General features: G+C 41.0%; 1 protein-coding gene across 1 annotated transcript; it reads right to left on the reverse strand.

The window, feature by feature from the left end:
• Window positions 1-1843: 1843 nt before the first annotated feature.
• LOC119725409 (kinesin-like protein KIF18A) lies at window positions 1844-18299 on the reverse strand. The gene is made up of 21 exons (XM_038196816.1): window positions 18179-18299; window positions 16827-17130; window positions 16166-16352; window positions 15481-15638; window positions 14267-14371; window positions 13284-13394; window positions 12876-13076; window positions 12544-12720; window positions 11810-11884; window positions 11131-11231; window positions 9393-9558; window positions 8493-8648; window positions 7701-7822; window positions 6711-6967; window positions 5819-5971; window positions 4794-5345; window positions 3745-3943; window positions 3449-3615; window positions 3177-3255; window positions 2060-2158; window positions 1844-1920 (listed from the first exon to the last, which is right to left on the reverse strand). Exons 2-21 carry the CDS (start codon window positions 17061-17063, stop codon window positions 1866-1868), a joined length of 3357 nt encoding a protein of 1118 aa, XP_038052744.1. The 5' UTR covers window positions 17064-17130; window positions 18179-18299; the 3' UTR covers window positions 1844-1865.
• Between the last annotated feature and the right edge of the window lie 67 nt (window positions 18300-18366).

An 18366-nucleotide genomic window follows, 5' to 3' on the forward strand; every position in this document is an offset into this window, starting at 1 on the left:
GATTGTGTGTGTACACCCTTTAATTGTTTCTCTTCCATTACACAAAGAATACATTCTTTATGATTCAGTACAAATACCAAAGAAAAGAAATTTCAAAATGCCAGAGTTCATTGTTGCGCTAGGAAGCTTTTAATTTAATAAATTCTAAAACAAGTGATTCTGTGCTTGTCTGTGCCAGCGTAATACATCGACAACTGTAATTAAATTCCATTCACGCCTACAGAAATTTTACTCCATTATGGCTGAACTTATATTCTGCACACTGAAAGAAACTGAATTTGAGAAATGATTCAACAACACTTTATGTGCAAAACTTGCCGCTCCTTAATTGACTGCAGGACAAATAAACAAAACCTCTTACACCCAAAAGTAAATTAAAAAACCAGCTGCAAACTGTTCAACGACAATAGTGAAGTATTAAACCTGGGCCCAATTTCACGGCGCTGCTTAGCACCTGATTTTCTGCTAACAGAAATTTCAAGGAGACCATGAGCAGTAAGAACAACAAATCATGCTTAACAGGACGAGTTCCGGACAAGTTGCAGACATTGTATCGGGTATAAGTTGTAGGATTCTGAACAACTTCCCGGCAATCTTCCCGCAATGAAGTTATCAGTATTGGCGAGTCAAGCAGTAGCTAATGACAACTTCCCTGGAGCATGTCCGGACAAATGCGGAGCTTCCCCCCCCCCCCCCCGAGGACAAACTGAATGACTCTACCCTGCAACTTGTCTGGAACTCGTCCCATATATGAATTGACCTATCGCCGTTTGCGAGTTAGCCACACCCCTTAGACAACCCTATGGAATTTTTGAACGCAAAGTTTTTGTTTGTCTCAGATTTTGCGCGTTCCGCGTCCGTTTGTATATCATGTAATTGGCTAATATTTCACAAGCTGCGTTGACGTGACTCCAACGCGATTCTACCGCGATAGGTCAATTGAGACAGGCACTTGGCACCGAGACAAAATTGAGCCTGGAATATATTACCTGTGGCTTGTTGGAGAGAACGCAAAATCAATCAAAATTTTTACGAGGTTTTACGGTGGTACCTCGCCATTCAATCTCAAGTAAATTACTACTTGTTCAATTTGCACTCTTCCCTGTATCTCCCTTCAAGTTGTTTCGCTTTTTTTTGGAAAAATCCTGTCCAAATTGAAACGCCTAGCCCTCAAACTATTACCCACCAAAAGAACAAAGTTTGTATTTACATGATTCAACTTCGACAAAATAATATACAGAACAGTGATTTATGTACAAGTATTCACAAAGTACGTATGAAAATTATCAACTTGTTTTTGAGAGTATTTCTCAATGTAATGTGTGTCTATACATATTTACAAATTCACATGTAGACTTAATATTTCATACACAATAATGTGCTCAATATTTGGCGTGGTGATTCTATGAAGCAAGTTGAAGAACTAAGGTGCATTATGTAGCTTATTTACAAATTTATATTTACTGCAGATCAATTGGCAAATTTCAATAGGCAATTCTGGTTGTTGGAAAATTCATTGGTGATATAAACTCTTATCTGTAAAGGGGGCTTTGTTATTTTGAAGGACACTGCACTGGTTCACATGCCCTTCTAACTATCAATTACATGTACGTGCACCAGTGTGAATGAAGCAAGATGGCTGCCAATAGTCCTTCAATATTGCAGCAATTTCATTTTCATTATTAAAGGGGATTTTTTTTGGCAGGGAGTTAACTCTTCGAATAACTTTTGAATAAAATACAAATGAAGAATTCCTGTCATTATTGTAAAGTCTTTTTGGGATCTGGAAATATCAAAGTGGCGGACAGCATTTGGGTAGAAGTTTGCCATTTCTGCCTTTCTGGTATCGCTATCTCATATTTTCTTCAGGGATTCATTTTGCCATGCAGGTTACCAGCTGATCTACTCTTGCTGAAAGTCCTAAAAAATAAAAAAAAAAACAGAAAAAAAAGGAAGTTATGAAGTGGCTTCCAAAATCAATCATGAAAACACTGCAAAAGCGCAGTGCATCCTGCAGGATTTATCGTTTTAAACGGAATTGTAAACGATTTAAACTTACGGTATTCGGACAGCAGGCTTGATCGTGCTTTCTGTTCTGTGCGTACGCATCGGACCTCTGCTGTTCAGCGGGGGCTGGTTCTCTTGAGAAGACAGAAATCTAGTCGTAGAAAATATAAAAACAAATTCATAATAATAATAATAATAATAATGTGGTGCTTATATAGCGCTTTATACCTAAGGTCAAAAAGCGCTTCACAATTATTACCCCTGTTCATCAGGCCATGAGACCAGTTTTTGCAGCGGCTCAAGATCAGCGCATTCTGGTCTCTACCTTAACAGGTACCCATTTATACTCCTGGGTGGAGAGAGGCAATTGTAGTAAAGTGTCTTGCCCAAGGAAACAAGCATCAGCGAAATCTGGTCTCTACCTTAACAGGTACCCATTTATACTCCTGGGTGGAGAGAGGCAATTGTAGTAAAGTGTCTTGCCCAAGGAAACAAGCATCAGCGCAATCTGGTCTCTACCCTCACAGGTACCCATCTATACTCCTGGGTGGAGAGAGGCAATTGTAGTAAAGTGTCTTGCCAAAGGACACAAGCATCAGCGCAATCTGGTCTCTACCTTCACAGGTACCCATTTATACTAGCTCCTGGGTGGAGAGAGGCAATTGTAGCAAAGTGTCTTGCCCAAGAACACAAGCACCATGTTCCCTGTTGGGGTTGGAACCCACGCACCATGGCACGCGAGTCGAACACCGTAACCATTGGACCACAGAGCTCCACATATATTGGGATGTTAGTGTCAGGAGGCACATGGTGACATGATCGTGACTTCATTTTTTCTTTTTCAATGAACATCTTTTAATTCAACGTCTTTGTCTGTAAGGCCGGTTCATTATCAGTGGGAACGCAAACATGAATTTGTGATGACGGGGAAGCGTTTTGTGCTCTGAATTGTGACGTCAGGAAAGCTTTTTTTGCGCGGTGAATTTGCAAAACTTGAACACATTTCAACTACGGCGAATTTCATAGCGAAGGTTTCATAATTGTTTAGCATTCGCATTTGCATGAACGTGATCTGGCCTAAAACTTTGGTAGGATATTAGATACAGAAGTCCTGTCTCAATTTTTTTTTAAATTGAGGTGCAAATCGAGCTACAAATTTAAAAACTCACCCCCTAGAATGGTTCCTGCGTTTGTTGGCTGCCGATGCTGTCATTGACATATATGCTGGGGTGGCTTTTCTTCCGCCAACTGAAAAAAACAAAAGACATATTTTATGTGAACTACATTTTACTTTGTGAATCACTTGCCATATAAGCCCTTGTCACACCTTCCACAACAAGCAAGTTTGGTATTGCAACTGTCTTCTAAGCTCCGCAGGATATGTGCAGCGTATTTCGGTTTTTTAAATTAATGAAGTAAATATCTGATGCATTCTAAATACCTGTTGGCTGATCCGACATCGAGGGGAGGCCAAATCTGTGCAGTGTCTCTGCCAGTTTCGCCTCCTGGAATGGGAACGGCCGCTCGCCGAGGACACCTTGGGATTTGCTGCGCCGGTGATGCAGCGGGGCGGTGTGCTTGGTGAACGTGCCCCGACGCTGAAGGTTCCTGAAATTGAACAATAGGATTCGCTATTAAGGTTCATGTCAATTCATGTGAAAATTCTACTGAGTAAAAGGCTGTTTAACTTCACGCGAATACAGATGTGAAGCAAATATGACGTCAATTAGGTAATACCTTTTTGTTGTACCGGATGTCGGCTGGCTCCCCCTCCACTGGTTCCCTGCATACACGCTGAGCCGCTGTTGCCCCTTGACGGGTCTGTCTTGGAGCTGAGGGGAATTGTTTGTCAGGGCTGCGAGGGGAGCCCTCTGTTGGTCATTTGTGTCCAGTCGCTGAGGAGTCGTCAAGACTTCTGCGTACGACATAACGCGACCTGCAGAAACAAATGGTAAAGTCACACGGTATAAGATATGTTTTTTTTATTTTTTATACTGCACAGCCGAAGAGACTATATACAGCGACAGCCTCGCTATGGCAAGTACGTACTATACATGTATGTACATGTAGAAACCAACATTAATGTGCACGTTCCCATGTGCTACTGAGTTTGGTTAAAAGTTGTGAACAATTTTTGAATTACTTGTTCATCAATTCGAAACGAAAGTAAACTCGAAATGTATTTTAGTTTAATAAGTCAGAAAGATTAGCAGAAATAGTAATAAGGAAAAACTAGTGTCTGTGGACAAATGTACAGCTGTTTCTGCATTTTGTTATTGCATGTTTATGTCATGAATGTTATGATAGGACAGACATGTGCAGTAGAAAGTTGCAGAATGATCAGATGTGTATAGTTCTGAAGATAGCACACTGTGAAATTGCAACATCAATGTTGCGTCAGTAGCCAAGGCATTAAAATAAAACGGGACTTTGAAAATTGAACCTTTAGAAACAAACTGCACATATAGTTCTGTAGATGTAGGCCTTTAAAAACGAACCTTTAATGTGACGTCACATGGTACATGTATGTGAGCTGGGACATCATCATGATGTCACTTCAGTTTTTATCTGTAACAGTACATCCCAGTGCAGGTACTTACCAAGTTTCAACCAAATCGGAGAAATAGTTCTGTATATAAGGCTGTCACATGTCATGTGACGATGTCATCGTGATGTCGCTTAAATTTTCATCTAAAACATATCCCAGTCTAGGTACATACCTAGTTTCAACCCAATCAGACCTGTAGTTCTTCAGAACATTCCAAAGTTGGAGGCAAATATCCTACCTGTGACTGGGCTGATCTTCTGATTGGGCATAGAGTTTTCCTGATCAAAGCTTATCGTTCTGGCAACCGGTTTCTCGGTGCCCTGCTCGACACTGCGATGCGTCGACTCTGTGCTCTCTGCAGAAAATGTGGCGTTGAGGGACGACGTTTCTGATTGGTCAGTTTTGGTCGCACGGGAATTTTCTGTGTTGGCTATTGCGGTTCGAATGGGCTGTGATGACGAACTTGGCTGTGGGGACTGCAACGGGCAAACGCCTTCCATTTCAAAAGTTCCCGCAAGGTTGCGTTTTGTCTCCTCCCCGTCAACTGGCTGTGACGGACAATTGGGATGGTCGGGTTTTGCCTTGGTAACGGTCTCATTGATGCATTGTGGGATGCCGTGCCCGAGTCCGGTGTTGCAAACAATCGCACCCAGCGGAGTTCTACCATTTTCGATTGGCTGAAAGGCGTTGATGTCGGTGTTCCGCCCGGCGCAGGGTGTGGCTGCTTTTGGAGTTAGGACACGTACACGCGATGGGGGCGTGCTAACGGCTACTCTTCCACAGGGCACAACTGTTCAAAGCAAAAAAAATTATACATACACATGTAGGGCAAGAGGGGGTATTTTCGACTGGGGGGGGAGAATCTAACCACTTGCTAAGCACAAACCTTAATTGGGTCTGACTAGGGTTGAATACATGCTGCATACAAAGTATGTGCGTCGGTGCGTGGTCGTGTTATAAGTAATAACAGTTAAGATCTCACTCTCTCAGTTACACTAGGCAGTGCTGGTTTTCCTTATCTGGTCGAATTCTTCCCCTTCACCATCTGTTTACCAGTAAGTGGGGTATACTCGACCGGAGGCAGAATCCGACTGATCGTTACTAAGCAAAACCCTTGGCTCTGACTAGAGTTAATGCTATGCTGCAAACAAAGCAAGTACATGTACATGTCACGACTTGTCATTGGCTCAATAAAAGTGCTGATCAACCTTGCACTGCCAAAATTTAGATTGTTGTTTTTCTCCTTCAAAAATGTCTCCATACCTCTCCTCGCCTGCGGTGTGCTGTATTGTGTCGGCGTCTGCGTTCGTTCAAGGAGCACAGAGCTTTGGTTCTGCGCTGGTGTGCTCGGCACTCTCGCAGGCGTGCACGGCGCCGAATTCCGTCCCCGCTTCTTCTGCGGGGATCTTGAGGGTGCTATAATACAAATGTATTACAGACAAAGTATTACAAATTGCGAATGGATTGTTTGGGGAATTTTGGATGTAAGGATAATACTGGAACATGATATAGGGGTTGTCCAAAATTGCCCGCTTTTTTTTAACTTTTCACGGTGTAGTAAAAAGGGGAGAGGTTTTGTCAGCATGCAACTCACAGAAAGTACTTTTTCTTGAAAAGTGTAGATGAATGAAATTTCGACAGGTATTTCTCTTTCAACATTACATTGATTTTGTTCCTTAAATCAGTATTAAAAAAGCAAGTGTACATGTGTTAATTGACAGTTAAAATACTCCTAAATTTGTACTATTTTCTTGTTTGACAATGGTCAAATCTTTGAGTTTTTTTCAACAAGAAAACCAGAGGTCTTGCATTCAAGTCCCACCCAAATATTAAAGCTACTCTAAAGAGATGTTCGAGCTATTTTCCCCCACAAAAATATCTTTATTTTTTTTCTTTCTAGCAATGAGACAGAATAAAAAAAAGACCCACGTGAAGTCTTCAAATAATTTCTGTACAAATTTCAGACTTGTTCCTTCCCCTGTCAGCATTGATAATGTAGTGATATGCGCCAGTCTACTCGCAGGGCGGATGTGTTTGTGCGCAAAAGCTACCAAAAAAGTTTTGAGTTAAAAACAAAGCATAGAAGTTGCAAATTCGTCAGGGGGGAAAAGACCAGAGTGGTTAACATTGATCATACGGTACTTGTAAACATTACCTTTCGGGGTAACATCCACGCATTTCATGACCGGCAACTCCAGCAGATAGTTCAGATCTGGCTCCGTGGCCCCGCCAGGCTTCACCTCCAACCCTGTGACCTCTGACCCGTTCTGATCAGCCCAGGCTACCTCCCGATCCCCCTCGACCTGTTTCTGGATGGACTCAAAGTCCACCGCGACGTCTGAAGTGGCTAAGCCCGAGCCCTTCAGAAGGTAGAACTGTTTGCGGACGGTCGCAAGGAGGTTTAAGATCAACCTAGCACAAGAGAAATTGCAATTGGTCACTTTTACAATTTTTTTTAAGGACCTGTAGAATGGCACTCCATACTTGTAGACACGACGACGTCGATTCACATACAATGTACATCCCTATGTGAATTGTTTTCGTTTTTCTGAAAGAACACTTGCCTTTTTTGTGATCAGTGGACAGAACTTTAAAACGGTGTTTGTGTTCAAAATTCCGTAACTTGAAAAGTACATGAGTGATTCAAATGATTCTTGTACTAAAAGAAAGCTTATTAATTGGGCTTTCACGTTGCGCACAGAAACGTGTACTTAAGCTTCGTGTCCTGTTTGTGTACAATTAAGGAAAAGAATATATAAGCAGGTATTTCATAGAATCTGTGTCCGCTAAACCTTTTTTAAAAGTTGAAAAGTATCTTGAGATAATATTCTCAAGTTTATTGATGATGACGGTAGATTAGTGACTTCTGATAAAACTTCTTTTTCAATCTTTAAAATGTTTGCATGCATAAGAAATGAAGAGGTTTTATACCGCCCTGCCTTCACGTTACAAGGAACGTCCAAATAATTTGTTTGGCATATCATACCGCAAGCCAGCACTTGTAAATGTGCTGCAAACGCATATATCCATGACACAACGAGGGTCTAGCTAGGTGAACACTTTATTGCGAAACCTCATAAGTTAACCTCTCTAATGAAGAAAAAAAATCCAAATAATTTTGAGAAAAAGGCCATGGAGTATATACCTCTCTGAGCTCTGTTGGTGGTTATCATGCTGCCTGGCAAATCTCTTCAGATGCTTGATCTGACGACGACAATCCTTCAACTCAATCTCTAGATGTCTGGTCCGAAGACTCTCTTGAAATACCTATCAAAAAAAAGAAAGCAAACAAGATTTTTAACCCAAACAATTTAGGCAGGATTTGGCTGTGTAAAGGCCAGTTCATTTTTCACTTCAAAGCGTGAACGAAGTGAAGTTCATAACGTCAACAATTGACATTTTATTGTGACATTAGCCATGACCCTAATGAATTTGCGACTTGAAATTGAAATGAAGTATTAGCCCGCTGTAAAGGTAGAATGGACCATTTGTCATTTGTGCTTTTATTTCATTTGAAGCAGCAAAAGTGCTCAAAATCTAAAGACGGGTGCTTAACAATACATGACGAGTACAAATCTATGAGACATTTGGTCAAAACAATGGCACTGCGTGCACAAAAAAACTGCAATAAGATGACCATATCTCATACACGCGTGTGGTAAACTGTTTTTTTGACCGCTTTTCTGTAAATGGCCGCCATTTCTTTATTGGGGCTTTATGTTCAAAGCCGTTTTCACCATATACAACCAAGATCTTGTAGTTTACGAATACCTTTAAACAAATTCAACGTGTCTCCCCCATTTTGAGAAATCTGCGTCTAAAAAAGTGAACTTTTTTTGGGAACCACCCTGTTTTTCTCATATTATTTTGGCTGGTGTTCTGTTTCTGCAAATCAACTCTTTCCTGTGAAACTGTTCCCTATATGTGTGTAACGTACCACCGGCATCTCTCCATCAATCTTCATTTCACCCTGCACCTTCTCTAGCCACTCCTCATTCGTTCTGATGCGTTCCTCCACGGCCGGTTTCCGATCTCGGAGTCGCACCTGCCGGGCGCTGGACGCTGCGATGTGTCGCTCAAAACGACCCATTGTCTGAAAGAAAAACAAAGTGGTTCTTTTTAAACCTGTTTTGTCTATGGCACTACAGGGTAGGTTTCACCAATTTTTTTTGGTGGCAAATAGAGTATATACATGTATCTAGAAAAAAACTGAGCATTTCAGATGAATGGTTATTACCTTGTCTTCTACAGGAATTTTGAATTTTTCAATTTTAGTGGCTGTGGTGAGGAGTTTCCATTTTCATTGAAGTGGCGCATTTTCCAGTCTGTAGATGGAATTGGTTTTGCCTTTTTTTTTTTTTTTTTTTTTAAATATGTCAATAACTTCTAGTGAGTCAGTCACCATGACTAGGTTTTGATCTATTATTTCACTGCTTCACACCAGTACGCAAATTTGTTGAACCATGGAACCGTGGTCAAAGTGTTTGTAATGTGTGTTCTTTGCTAAAGCTTTTGTGAAACATGGTACAATGGATATACATGAACCTTTTACCAAATATGTCCAAAATACCAGCCTATAACATATCTCATTTGCACTTGTTTTCATAATTGCTACATGTTTTTAATAAATTATTTAATTTGGGTCCAGATCAGTTTGACTCACCCTGTACAAGCTGTGAAAAAGCTCAATACAACAGAACGTTACTATAAGGAACAGAATGGGATCCACAAACCATTGATGTTTGAATGTTATAAGGTACTTATGGGTTAGAATCAAATACCATAACCAACAACATAAAGTTGAATTTGGAAATAAGATTGTTGTGGCTCTCCATACCTTATCACCCTGCATAGACTCTCCATAGATGAGCCTGATTCTCTCTGCCATGGCTTGCTTGCGGCTGATCATGACCGTCAGATGTCGGTCTGAGGATTCTAACTCCAATAACTCCTTGCGGACACTGCCTCGCTGCGTGAAGACTTTGTGCAGCTCCAACTGTAGCCTGGCAGTAGAACAGATATTGAGTTGGTCTTAGTAAAGATGGGAATCAATGTTAACTTTCATGCACCGTTGGAAGGGAATATACAGTAAACTCCGGCTAAACCGACATCGTACAACTCGTCAAATCGCTCAAGTCGGCCGTCTGACTAAAGTCACGATTGTCCGTAATACATTTCCATTGAAATTTTTATTTCTAAGTCGGCTTTTATAAGTCGCCATTTCGCTCAAGTCGTCGTGTTACTCTCGGTCCCCTTTCCATAAAAAGCATTACAAAATCCTTTGTGTAAGTCGGCATTCAACAAATCACGCATTGGCATTGAATTTATGTACTGCGGTTGGCAAAGTGTTGAGTGAAAAGTGGTTTCGCACGGCCTGTGATCGCTGCATGCATCGGTGTCGAAAAAGGGTGTCCTACTGCATACATCGCATATATGCATCGTGAGCATATCAATACCAGTACCCCCTCTAGGCTGTTCGCATGCGCTCTGTCCATTTTGGGGGTCGTCTTATTGAATGACTACTGCTGCAGTCAATGCGTGCGTGGTATATACCATAAACCGGACCACGCACGCATTTAATTTGTTACTGTGCACGTACACATGTATCGTGGTCTCCACTAGCAATACCCCAAACAAGATGATACAATTTGAGGATTAATTTGCTGGATTCAACTCAAGCATTAAGGAGATAAACCAGGGTAAATCGAAGTCAATTAGTGCAATGAAGCATGTGTGCAAAAGGCCATTCATGTAAGTCGGCAAAATGACGACTTACAGCAGATATCGCCATTCGCATAAGTCGTCACAAATTCTCGGGTCCCGAGAGTGCCGACTTAGCTGGAGTTTACTGTACAACATTTGCAAACATCAAAAAACAAAACTACAAAATTATTATGAAATACCAGTGAATGACAAGTCTAATGCATCCTCTAAAATTGTTGCAACTCGTGTGCTGTCATTTTCAAAATAAGTTTGATTTTTGTATCAATTTCCAACACTGGTTGGCCGACCAGCATTGGAAAATCTTTTTTTGGTGGTTTTCCCAGCATCTACGAATACAAAACTTCATACAAGTCAGTGTAACAATATTTGCTATAAAATACTAACCCCTTAGATACATCAATTTCTGAAAATTACAGCAAATGCAAATATTTCCAGTGTCCCGCAGATGTTTACATGTACAGACATCTTTGGGGTTTTTTTGGTTAAATAAACCTTGACGGTAGATTGTGTGAATACAAGGTCTTTCATTTTTAATTGGGTTCTGCTTGAATGTTTGAAAAAAATTGTGTATGATTTTGAATTTTTCCCTTTAATAATTTTGGCATGTACGCATAGCATTCTTTTGATAGATTACATTTGATAGATTTTGATACACAAGTACAACCCCATTGGTAAGACGGATCAAAAATATGATGGAAAATTGAACGCCATTGGCAACCTGCACTGATGACGTTGAAAAATCCGTTGTGCATATAATCCAAGCTATGCGTGTTGGAACCAGTATATATGTGTCTCTCACACTGACTCTGTCAAATACATATTAATTTATTCAGTGGTCCTGTACCCCTCACCTGTGAGTTTGTTCCTCATTGTCAGCAGGTGCGGGCACTGACCGATCCACTTTCACAACGCCCGACTCGTAACTCTGCAACTTGCCCTTCAGTTCAGACACCTACAAAGTACAGGCATAGAGGAATGTCATGATAACAAAACAAAAATTTAATTGTCAAAAACCCAACTTATTTCTCAGTTTTTCCAAGTCCTGGAAATTAAGCCAGCTTAGTGGTTCAGAGGTAAATCCAAATTGGTTTCAAATTAAAATAGTGGTTTCTTGTTTGTGTACTCTACTAAAACCCTTTTTTTAAGGAAAATCTTGGCCAGCTATCATGATTTCACAATATTTTTAATTATAAATAATGGTATTGGCATCAAAAGATTCGAATCCCTTTTCAAAATATTAGTTTCGATACTTTGTCAGCAAGCACACTTTTTTTTGTACCTTTGCGATTTGCTATGAGGTTTTTGTAACCGAATAATTAATACATCGATCGATTACTGGAGTAGCAGAGTAATCGTCCCAGCCCTAACACAGACATACGTATTGGGATGAGCAAAGACATTGACTGGAGCAGGATTTGAACCAGCAGCCTCTGGAACACCGTACCGGTAGTCTACTTACAGACCTATTTGGTTTTGAAAATGTAGAGTCTGCCTTTAAATATATTTTTTTAAATACAGATTCTAAGTTACCTCGGCTCGCAGTTCCTCCACAATCTGTGCGTAGCGGCTGATGTGCAAGTCTACATTCACTACATTCTGTTTCAGCTACACAAAGAAAAATAAGATTTTAAAAACGTTAGAAAACGTAAACTCTAATCGAAGTAATTTTTGTTATTAATGTTCAGAAATTGGGTGATATTCAGAATTTTTACCCCTGTTTATCAGGCCATACGAGACCACATTTCTGCAGCAGCTCGATCAATGGTCTCTACCTTCACAGGTACCCATTTATACTCCTGGGTGGAGAGAGGCAATTGTAGTAAAGTGTCTTGCCCAAGGACACAAGCATCAGTGCAACCTGGCCTCTACCCTCACAGGTACCCATTTATACTCCTGGGTGGAGAGAGGCAATTGTAGTAAAGTGTCTTGCCCAAGAACACAAGCATCAGTGCAATCTGGTGTCTACCCTCACAGGTACCCATTTATATTCCTGGGTGGAGAGAGGTAATTGTAGTAAAGTGTCTTGCCCAAGAACACAAGCATCAGCGCAATCTGGTCTCTACCTTCACAGGTACCCATTTATACTCCTGGGTGGAGAGAGGCAATTGTAGTAAAGTGTCTTGCCCAAGGACACAATCACCATGTTTCCCCATCAGGTTTTGAACCCACATACATGTACTATCACAAATGAGTCAAACACTGTAACCACTGGACCACAGCACTAAACAAATCATACATGTACTCCATAAAGCAAGTCTCTTTACCTTTGTTTGTATATTCTTGGCTCGGTTGGCGTACTTGAGCGTATTGAGCGTGTCCTCGTAGTTTAAGCTGGACGGGCTGATCGCAGCGATCATGACTGTTTGACAGTTGCCTCCCAGTGAGTCTTTGAGCAGCCTAGTGAGCTTGCTGTTCCTGTACGGGATGTGCTGGCCTTTGGACTGACAGGGAGAAACAAGAACAAATATTCTGATGGCCAATTGGTAGGTGTTCAAATTACATAGTGTGATAGAAATCGGTCTTCCTATTTAAAAAAAAAGATATGTTTCTGATCTGCAAAGATTGAAAAAAAAAAGAGCAGCAATGTGTAACATACCCTGTTTCCGTCTGCCAACGCGTTGATGCAGTTGCCGAGCGCCAGGAGAGAGCGGTTGATGTTAGCGCCCTCGCGGAAGCGCGAGCCCCGATTGGTGGTGACGGTGGCCCGCTCCGAGCCGGCAAGGTCGATCAGCGACATCTTGGCGATGCGAAAGTTGGTGCTGATGTTGGCCGTGCGGTCTTTCTGCCGCACAAAAACCTGAAGAGAACAAAACAATGCGACACAAGACTCAACATTATTCGGATCTTTGATGCATTACGAGAGGAGAGAAGCGGCCGGTATGTGAAAGTGAAAAGCAAATACCACAAAGTTGACAATGGAAGTTATGGGACATTCACGGTTTTCCCGATGAATTCCCTTTTCATTGAAGGAGGTATGAATCGTCCAAAGACAGGAGATTATTACCTGGAAAACAGCATGTGATCTTGAGGACTGTGCGTTGGCATCTGTGGGGTGTTGGGTGCGATTAGCGTTGCCAAACTCCAGCATGCGAAGTAACTCCTCTGCACTTCTTGGCTGAAAAAAAAATAACAAAAAAAAAAATCATTTTTCACACACCCTGGGAGTTAGTGAAAACTCCATCCTCAACTCGATCCTCAATCCTCCACAATCCTCATGGCGGTTTTGGAGAATTTTTGAGGATTGAGGATGAATGGTGTTTGAGAAACATGATGATTTTGGAGGATTGAGGACAATGTTTTAGCACGTGAGGATTAAGGAGGATTGAGGATGAATGGTGTTTGAAGAAGAGGAGGATTTTGGAGGATTGAGGACGAATGCAACATACAATTTTGGAGGATTGAGGATGAATGCAAATTCAATACCGGTTGATTTTGGAGGATTGAGGATGAATGGTGTTTGAAGAAGAGGAGGATTTTGGAGGATTGAGGATGACTGCATTGTTTGAGGCAGGACTGTCTGACAATTTTGAAGGATTGAGGCGCTGGGTGTCCTTCATTTGAACAGAAGTGTACAATTTTGGAGGATTTTAGAGGATTGACGATGGTTCCTAGCAATAGGCCCTATGGGGTTAGGTTGTAATATCTTCTTCAAAAGTTGCTGACTTTTAGCATTGCTAGAAAATAGAAGTTAACAAAAGAGAGACAATTTGAGGGTGACACTCAAAATTAGCACAGAATGCACATTTTTCATAGATTGAAATAAAACTTCTCCAACTTTTGCCATTGTATTACAGGAAGTGATGATCTTGAAGCCAAAAAAATATTTGTAAAGCGCTCTCAGATTGTTGATACGATGGAAAGCGCTGTTTAAGCACTACGACTATTAAAAAGGCACCCAACATGCCCAAAGTAAGTCTCAGAAGTGAGGGACTACATCAAGAACTTTGAAGCCACAGTTTGTTGGCCAGGGTTTTTGTTAAATTTTACCTTGTGTAGCGTCAGTCCGCTGACCACAACTCCCTTCTGTGGGTCTTCCCTGAGGGCTAGTATGCCGGACGGGGCTAGCAGATCACGAATGTTCTCATTATACACCTTTAAAAAAGAAAAGAAAAGAGTTTGATCAATTTTAATACTGAAGTTGAAACTGCTCTTTTTACCAAATGAATGATTTTTATAAAATTTGGTAGGCTAGTAAAGATATGCATGGTTAAATTCATACATAGATAAAGTGCGAGTGGACAAAGCGTACTCTTCTTTTAATAATGATCATTAGATAGCAGAAGTATTACTCCTTAGCACTATATGTTTCAAACATTTCACAAAATGGTAGTTTTGGAAAAGTGCAAGTAAATTTCATTTTGACAAACAATTACATTTTAATTGGATTTTGGTTAAATTAATCAGTTATCTTTTAAAATCAAGCAGAATCTGTGGGTGAGGCATTATTATAGAAATAATGAATATTTGTGAGTGCAGTGGTAAGAATAATTTCATGAGGTAATAGATGAAATGTTTCATTCCACGAGGCGAAGCCGAGTGGAATGGAACATTTCATCTGTCACCGAATGAAATTATCTTTTCCATTGCACGAACGTGAAACATTCATTATTTGTTTTATATAACACTTGAATAAATCCTTGTCATCTAATTGGTTGACTTTTAATAGCCAATTTATTCAGGTTAAAAACTGTTTGAAAGTTCGACAAGTTCATCATATTTAATTCATGCAAACTGTTCAACAGGTTGAGAACCATCAAATTCAATTTATCTCGATTTAAAACAGCGCCACCACCAGCAGCAGTGACACCGTGCAATGGAAGTTCTATTCACCGTGCAATAGAACTTCCATTGCACTGTGCGCTGCGCTGGGACGAATGGTGCGTTGGGACGAATAATTCAATGACATGTGATCAACGATCCACCAATCAGATGACAGGGATTTATTCAGGTGTTGCATAAAAATATTAAAACAAGAATTGACTGCTTTAAACTCATGGCATGGTAAAACTGGACTTCCTTGGTGATCCATGGTGCATTCCATTTCCCTCGGCTACCCCTTGGGTTTAAACAGGATGCTCCATGGATCACCTCTGGAAGCAGTCAAATATTCGAAGCAGTCAATATTCGTGTATTATCCAAATCTTAGAATTATATTTGTGTAAATTCAGCTATCACCCCAGAAATATTATTATTGACAGTACCTCGAGGTACGACACGGCAACATCACACAGCTTGTCTTTAGCGATTTCTCCGATCCGTCGGTAGAGGTCAACCATCGTCAGGAAGATGACTCCTGGGCAGTCCGGCGCGCCGAGCATCGTGAAGGTCTTGCCTGCCCCAGTCGCTCCGTAGGCGAATACTGCAAAACGAATTAGACAAAGTGCGCCATCAATGGTGGAAATGAGAAAGGATGATGATATTGAAGGACCAGTGGGCACCATTGCCTCATGCAAGTTGCCGTATATCCGTTTTTTGGTTCAACTTTTTTGTAATGGAAATCGTGTCGAACATTTTGAAGGTTTTGACTGCCCCTGTGGCTCTGTGGGCAAACACTGAAAAGCGAATTAGACAAAAGCGCCCTCACCGGTGTAAATGAAAAAAAAGTACCCCTTAATATTGACAGTAACAGTCCTAGCCTGTGGAACTGCAGTGGTGACTGGTTGCATATGATGAGACAGCCAGAAAGTTCGGTGCGAATGCAAGATTCAACGGAGGTTTATGTCGAGGTTTTCTGAGGTTCTATGAGGTACCTCGCGGTTCAACCAGCTTACTGCATGTTTAATCTTGTATTCTGTCCTTGTTTTGTTTTACAGAGCCTATCTAGTGATTCTGCACAGTGAACAGAAATCACTTCAAATTTAACATACAACTTCTACTTTGACTTACCACTAGTGTTGTACCCAGCTAGTACGCTCTCCACTATTTTCTTGGTCGTGTTCTCGTAGACGAACTGTTGCGTAACTCTCTCCCCAAAGACGTGATCAAACGCAAACTTGACGTCCTTGTTCTTACGCTGCATGAAGTTGCGCCTGGCCACTCGCCGACCGTGGAAGTAGCTCGGGGCTGCTTCTTCCTGCGAATGGAATAGTCAAAATGTGTGATAAATAACTTCAACTTAAAACAAAAAATTCAACAAAAAATTAATCAAAAAGTTGGACATGAACCAGTCTATAATACTATAGTCTTCATTTTTAAATTGAAATCACTTGGCTTAATTGTAGGCGCAAAATGTTGAAGAAAAGTCTCCTTTAAAAATTGAATTCAGACCTAAAACTTGGCTTTTGAAATGCAGAGGACATTTTCTCTGCCTCATGAAAATTTTGGAGAATTTTGTCAACTACATGTAAAGGGAGTAATGTTGGCTTGCATTTGTTTTGCATGTTTTTTCTGCACTCAAGCCCCCAGTCTGGGATCTGATGTGCTATATAATAAACATGTAGCAGAAAACTTGATTCACATTATGCCACCAACTCCAAAGTTTGGGACAGGAAGATGGAGCCGAAGCCATGACGAATCCTAGGCTTGACCAAAGGCCTTTAAATTATACCTTTGGATCAAAGACCAAGACTCTGTCATCAAGCATCTGGACCACTTGTCTGGACGCGGACCCTGCCGCCAGCTCGGCTGCATTGGGTGGCCGGATCCGGACCACTACTCGAATGTTGCCGTTTTTGGTGGAGTCGTCATTGCCGTTGCCTGACGCATGGCGGACCACGGAGTGATTGTTGTTCTGTGGCCCACCACCATGACCACGGCTGTTTCTGCGACGGTGAGATGACGGCATCGTCCTAGGCTTTGCTACATTTAGCAGAACTTGTCAAACAATTGATTGCAGTTTTTTGATCTTCAACCTGTGAGAGAGCATTAGACATGTTATTAAAAAGACAAATATAGGCTAAATTAATTAGTTTTGTTAGGCCCACCCTAACATATGTGTATATTTTAATGTAATGTTAATAATAGTCCCACCGGTGTGGCCGCGGTATTGCTGCACTGTATTCTCTCCAGAGGTACAACCTGATTTCTGTACAAAAAATGATACAAAAAACAACTTGAATACGTCTAACAACCTCCCCTCCCCCCCCCCCCCCCCCCCGGGTCGAACGACATCCACATACATGGTTATTTAGCGCCCTCTAAGATACTTTTATGATACGTAGGCAGGTACATTGTATGTAACTATTTGTTCCCCACTATTTGGTGAGCGCCACTGCGATAGCTCAGTCGATACAGGGTCATGAATTTGCGCCGCAAGGTTGCGAGTTTGAAACACGGTTTTGCATTCAAATTTTGTGTCTTTTCTAACTTGCGGCTTCGGAGGATTTTTTTTTTAAGGGAAATAAAGTCCGAATTTCAAAATGTTTGAATTCATTTTTTTCTTCTAATTTTATATTTTCTTTAATTTCATTTTGTTTAAAAAAGTTAAGTCTAAAACGCCATATCGTGTAGGTATGCGGATGTCGTTTGGGAGAAAAAAATCCGTCCCGGCCACCCAGCCCCCCCCCCCCCCCCCGGCATGCCCGAAAAAAGAAAGAAAAAAAAAACAATAAAAAAAACCCCCCAAAGCCCAAACAAACACACACAAAATTATGTTGGCTAGGCCCTACAATTTGTGAAAAAAAAATAAGAAGTCTTCACTCAGTCTCAAGTTTAAGGTATTTTATTCACCCGATCATCACATTCGCAGTGCAATCAACATGATCAACAAATCAACAGTTAAACAATTACAGTCAGTGACGTTACGTATGTACAGTTTATATTGCAACTGGTCAATGCGAGAAATGCATGCAAACGAGAACGACGGCCGATTTTTACGATATTTTATTACAACCTAAAAAATCATGATCGTTTACAAAATATCCAAGGGAAAAATACATTCAAGGAGCTATAAAATCTTACCTTCTTTCTTGATCTTCCAATATCGATGACAGAAATCAGTATTTATTTCTCTTTGCAACAATCCATTCGCAGAAGAAGCGATCTGTCCGATTTAAATACCCTCTACTACTCAGCATTCATTCATTCGAAAACTGCCGCCGTGCGCTGAGAGCTGATTGGTCAGTAAAAATATAAGTCGTTGTTGATTG

This window comes from Patiria miniata, unplaced genomic scaffold (assembly GCF_015706575.1).
Source record: "Patiria miniata isolate m_02_andy unplaced genomic scaffold, ASM1570657v1 HiC_scaffold_1, whole genome shotgun sequence".
NCBI lineage: Eukaryota > Metazoa > Echinodermata > Asteroidea > Valvatida > Asterinidae > Patiria > Patiria miniata.